Consider the following 5833-nt stretch of genomic DNA (forward strand, 5'->3'; position numbering starts at 1 on the left):
AATGGTTTATTACTGTAATTATCTTTAAGTTCAATAAAATAAATGAAATTCGCCTGGAAACACGTTGTTCGATTGTTGAAAAAATTGAGCTGTGGCCCAATGAGCAGCTCTGGTGTTGTATACGACACTCGCTGGAAAATCCTGAAAGATTTTGTAATATTAATCTAATTATGCGTTAGTTTTCTTGACATTGGACAAAAGTTGAGTATATATTTGATAACATTCACTACGTATATAATAGGACTTTTGGCCTAGTGGATCGCATTTCAAACAGAAAGAAAGAGAAAAATTGAATCACGTGTCCCATTGCCAGTTAAATATTACTCCTTTAAAAGAAAAAACTGCCTGAAGATAAACGCGGATAAATACAAATTATGAATACATTTAATTGCAGAAGTAGGGAATAATTTGAAAGTAAAGCAATGATTTCATCTTCAATAATCTCTCAAGCTTCATCAGTATCTATATTCTACATATTAGTGATATTGATAGCCAAAAATGTCTTCAGCACGTCCAATTTAAAGTTTTTTTTTCTCTCTCTCTCTCTCCTGTAAGTACCCAAAATATCCATCTACGATTACAGCCTCAAGATCTTTAACAAAGCTTAAAAACCTCAATTGCGTGCTGCGAGAACAGTCATTGAAAATCAACAGTTGAAAGTGTGAATACTTGTTTAAAGGAATCTATCTGTTGGCCTGCTTGTGATATAAAATCAAAGATTGTAAAAATCTTTCAATGCATGGTTGCAGATAGCCACCTAGCCTGTACATGCAACAGAATTTCACTAAATTCGGTCTCTGCAAATAAATGAAACTAAAAGTTTCGCTTCTCTCTGATGACATTAAAAATGGCATTTTATTTTTAGCATTAAATTCTTTACGTTATCTTTTAAGTTTCCCAATGGACATTTTACTGCATTTTGTAAACTGCGCATTATAGTAAATTTCAACAACACTCGTTCAGTGTAAGGTAGTTGGCATATATCGAATACTTAATTGGTGTTACTTTGGCTTCGTAACTACGCGTCACCTACTTCGAGGTGCTAAGTGATAATTGTAGAGTAGACGGCGGCATGAAGATATTGTTTATTTATATAATAATTTGTCCACAACAACATATGAAAATGGGTGTTTACAATGTTTTGATTCCCGAAAGGCTAGTGCTAAACACGGAGTCTCAAGGAGCTTCCGCCATGTTTAGTACTAGCACGGTAGCCAGGGTGACCAGACGTCCCGTATTTGACGGGATTGTCCCATATTTATGACATTTGTCCCGTATCGACCCTCCCCGGGACGCCTTTTGTCCCGTATTTTCAATATTTAAAAAAAATATTACAATATACTAGCGAAATTTTGCAAAATACGGGGTAAAGGCGGCCGTCCAAAATTGGCAACAGTGCAGTGGGCCGATAACGAACAAATATGTCTTGATATTTGATTTCTTAAACTTAAAGCAACATATCCGACAAAAAGTGTAACAAACAAGTTGAGAGAAAATATGTACTTTTAGACCAAAGCAACAACAAAATAGGAGCATACTGCAAAATATGCTCGAAGAATTTTAGCATTACGCATGGTGGACTGAGGGATGTGCGACAGCATGGATCAACAGCAGCACTAATCAAATAAACAAGCAGCCTCAGCTGCAGCAGTATTGGGAATAAGATCATTATTCCCTGCAAAAAAATCTACAGAGGCAGAAATTGTATGGTGTGTGTGTGTGTGTGGTGTTGTTGTTGTTCAACTACCTCTCCAATCTAGGTGTCCCTTATTTCAATTTTCACAATCTGGCCACCCTGACGGTAGCACCTCGGAGTAGGTGACGGACGCGTGGATAACGAGCCATAGAAGCGGCGAACACTTTTTCCCAACTTGCAGTTTGCTTTCTTTTCCGAACAAGCTGCAAATCATCCACAACGTTTCTCATTCAAAACTACCATCTAAACTTTCAGCAACATTCTCGCAATATTGATATGCAATATATATTGATATATAATACTTGGATCACTTTCATGATTTGCAGCTTCCGTCTGAAGGCAAAAATATATACTAAGACCATGTTCCAATCCGTTTAATACCTGCTAAATTTACGCATTTGCAATAATTATCTCTAATCTGTTTCAGTATTTGATGTTTTTGCTGCTACTTACGAATCCAAAGGAAAGTTTTGCATCTAATATCAAGCCACAAGCCCCACAACCACGTGAGCTTTAGGAATTAGTGTGTTTAACAGCACGACACACGAGCCATTTCCTGAGCAACTATTATACTCTCTTCTTTAGAGCTCATCTTCACAACAACTTTTTTAGTTAACGAACTGGAAGATGATTATCTGATTTTATGCTCATGACCACATGAATTTTTGCCTATTATATTGCTAAAGAACCTATATATCCAATTTTAGGGACTGGCATTATCAGTTATGCCAGCCACTCATAATCCTTTTCCCATTTTTACATGAACACAATCTATTTTGTTTTTTCGAACCGGATTCAATCATTGAAAAATATTATTAATAGTTTTAGAACTAGGCTGAACTATTACATTTCGCAAACTAGTCAGTTTTTTAAAACGTTGCTTGATAGCTGAAAGAAAAAAAATAAATAAGGAGTTGTAATTAAATACAAAAAGTTCGACAAAAAAACTAAATCATGAATGGTACATAGGCCTATTGAACTTACATCAAACCCATGACCTCTTGGATGTAGGTGCTCAATGCTCAGATTTTTAAGATGGTTATGATGCATAGAAACAATTGTACAATTCAGCAACTGGGCTTATTACTTAATGTGAAATGGAAATCAATTACAGTCGAACGAGCAACAATGGATTTTCGTTGAATGATTATAGTAACTAGGACTTGGTTTACGTAGCCTAGTACACGCCATCATTACAAATCTTGTCTGTGTTGGGCTAGGTCTAGATTTTGTGACCCTTTTGGGCTAGCAACTTAACCCGGGAGCCACGAGCTTGTTTTCAAATGAAATTAATCTAACTCTGATAATTACACAACAGCACACTTTCTCTTAAATTAAAATCTACGAGGAATTAAAATTCAGCCATTTCAGACTTCGCACTGACACCATGTTTCAAGTGGTTCCAAAGACACAACTCACAAACAGTACCTTGGATTACACTTCATTGTTATCACAGTGCGTCCCGATATATATATAGACAACAACACGGGGCACAATACATATTCACACGTAAACCGTATTTTGAAAAATTTCTAAGACACAAACCACTAACTTGGCAGGCATGTCGATGTCATCACACACCGTACGCTCGATGTAACGTCTACCTGAAGGGAGCCTGAAGAAATGACTGAAGTGAAGCCTTTTACAATGCAATCAAACTCGTTTGTTGAGTTCTGTCCAGGTGATTTATCAGATTTGATATAGTCAGCTGAACATTATGACTTCAAAATACCTATTAAAAATTATCACATTTTAAAATAATATATATCTTTGCTAGGTATGTTTACCAAGACTGGGTGGTCCGAGGTTCGATTCCCGGCTCGGCCAACGCGGAATCAGAGAAATTTATTTCTGGTGATAGAAGTTCATTTCTCGATATAATGTGGTTCGGATCCCACAATAAGCTGTAGGTCCCGTTGCTAGGTGACCAATTGGTTCCTAGCCACGTCAAAATATCTAATCCTTCGGGCCAGCCCCAGGAGAGCTGTTAATCAGCTCAGTGGTCTGGTAAAACTAAGATATACTTATTTTAACTTACCAAGACTGCCAATAGTCTCTCGGTGGTCTCTGGTATACGAGCCATTGCGTTCTTAAATGGAGTAACCACTAACCAGATTATCAGCTGGGTTTACTGGAATTTTGGTCAGATTATGCTGATAAAGGTTTATGGGTTTTTTTTCCTAATATAGGACTTCTGACGTCCTTTCCAAATACAACAAGGAGGAAAAGGGCTGAATAAAGGGTCGTTCTTTCCAATAAAGGAAGGTTAGCAAGCCCAGTCACTGCGCAGTTACTTCACCAAAAACTGGTCAAGACAGAAATTATGTCCAAAACGCACAAACACGGTATATATATATATATATATATATATATATATATATATATATATATATATATATATATATATATATATATATATATATTTTTTCAGAATATTGAATAATTATGTAAAAGTATGGGATAAGGCTCTGCTTACAAAATATCCAATGTTTCATATCTTATAAAAATGGAGATTTTGCTGCGCAGCCTAGTTTACTTGTACTAAGTTAATATATATATATATATATATAATATATATGTGTGTGTGTGGGGGGGGGGGTTTCCGTAACAAAGCTTGGGCACAAAGAAATGATAGCACAACTATATCTCAGTAATGATTACATCATACGATTTAAGCTTTTAAGAGGACGATGTCAGTGGCCATGTTTTTTCTGGAGCCAAGTCCTGTCAGGGGAACGACTTGACACACATACACAAATATATATCATATATATTATATACTATAAAACTATATATTATATATATAGATATATATATATATATATATATAGTGTCACACACACACACACACACACACAGAGAGAGAGAGGAAGAGAAGAGAAGAGAGAAAAAAAAGAGAGAGAGAGAGAGCGAGATGAGAGAGAGAGAGAGTGAAGAGAGAGAGAAGAGAGAGAGAGAGGAGATCGAGAATTTTGAGATGGAGAGAGAGACGAGAGGAACACGAGAGAGAGAGAGAGAGAGAGAGAGAGAGAATTTAAACGGGTCAAGCGATACTTGTTTGCATTATCTTTCATATTACGACTATGAAACCAGTGATAGTAATGGAAAAAAGATGCCATATTGCAGGACAATATAATAATTAAATGCCCTGATAGAGTCATTTGTGTTCAAAAAATACTGGAAGGTAGAAAAGTTTTAAGAAAATTCCCTAATGACGATACATAAACATGTTGCATAATCTCAAAAGCCGATTCACCCGTTAACCAAATTTCGCGGCAAGTTGTCTAAACATGTTCCATTTAAAACAAGATATCCTTAATACAAACCGATTTTCATAAATAGGGCCTGTTAAAATCGAGAGTTTTTTCATAAACTTACCTTGGTCAAGCTGAGATCTTTGAGGAGCGCGTGTTCTCTTCACAACTGGAGGTGCGGTATGCGAGTGGCTCAATATCTGTGTAAGCCTTAAATACGTGTCCAGCATTCATGACTTTCCTCAACAGGCGTGTCCTTGGCGCCAAATATGGGCCACAAGGCCTTCTGTTTTACAAATTTCCAGTTCTTGTCCATTTTCGGATGAATGAAGTTGAAACCGGACCTATAAAAAAAATGTTCGAATACCAAAGTTATGAGAATGTTTGTCAGCTGCAATTGATCGACAGATTGTGCTAGTTTATGTATATATCAAAGAGCGTAAACGCTGATTTAGGAAAATTTGAGGAATTCAGCCATTCTGTGACATCCTCATCCCAACTCCAGTAATATGGTAATGTTAACATATTATAGTATCTTACAGAGTAATGTGCTGAGAGCAATAAAAAGTTTTTATGACGGAAGTGAAGCATGTATAAGAGGTAACAAACTGGAGAGTGACTTGTTTGGTATAAAAATGGACTTAGACAAGGGTGTGCAACATTTCTACGGCTGTTTAATATCTTTATTGGTAAAGTACTGTGAGAAATGAGAGAAAGGGCAGTACCTACATGAAGGTGCACAGTAATGGGATAAGATTAAGAGTTGCAAGTGGAGTGAGGGCTGGTTAATGTCTGCAGCTGATGCAATAATGATCGAAAAAAAGTTTGAGAATAAACATTTTTGGACGAAGGCCAAGCGCTGGGACCTGTGAGGTCTTCAAGG

General features: G+C 36.6%; 1 protein-coding gene across 7 annotated transcripts in view; it reads right to left on the minus strand.

Moving 5' to 3' along the window:
- LOC135212679 (probable glutamate receptor) overlaps nucleotides 1-5280 on the minus strand; it is a 98215-nt gene extending 92935 nt beyond the window's left edge. For 2 of the 7 annotated variants that reach the window (XM_064246343.1, XM_064246337.1), the window contains exon 1: nucleotides 5075-5280. Coding sequence is in view for 3 of the 7 variants with exons in the window: in XM_064246340.1 (XP_064102410.1) it covers nucleotides 3242-3259 (18 nt within the window). In the remaining 4 variants the exon portion in view is untranslated. Of the gene's footprint in view, nucleotides 1-3241; nucleotides 3711-5074 lie in introns of those variants that run through there. The other 5 variants (XM_064246344.1, XM_064246340.1, XM_064246336.1 and 2 more) reach the window with 5 other exon arrangements.
- Nucleotides 5281-5833: the final 553 nt, after the last annotated feature.

This window comes from Macrobrachium nipponense, chromosome 41 (genome assembly GCF_015104395.2).
Source record: "Macrobrachium nipponense isolate FS-2020 chromosome 41, ASM1510439v2, whole genome shotgun sequence".
NCBI classification, from domain to species: domain Eukaryota; kingdom Metazoa; phylum Arthropoda; class Malacostraca; order Decapoda; family Palaemonidae; genus Macrobrachium; species Macrobrachium nipponense.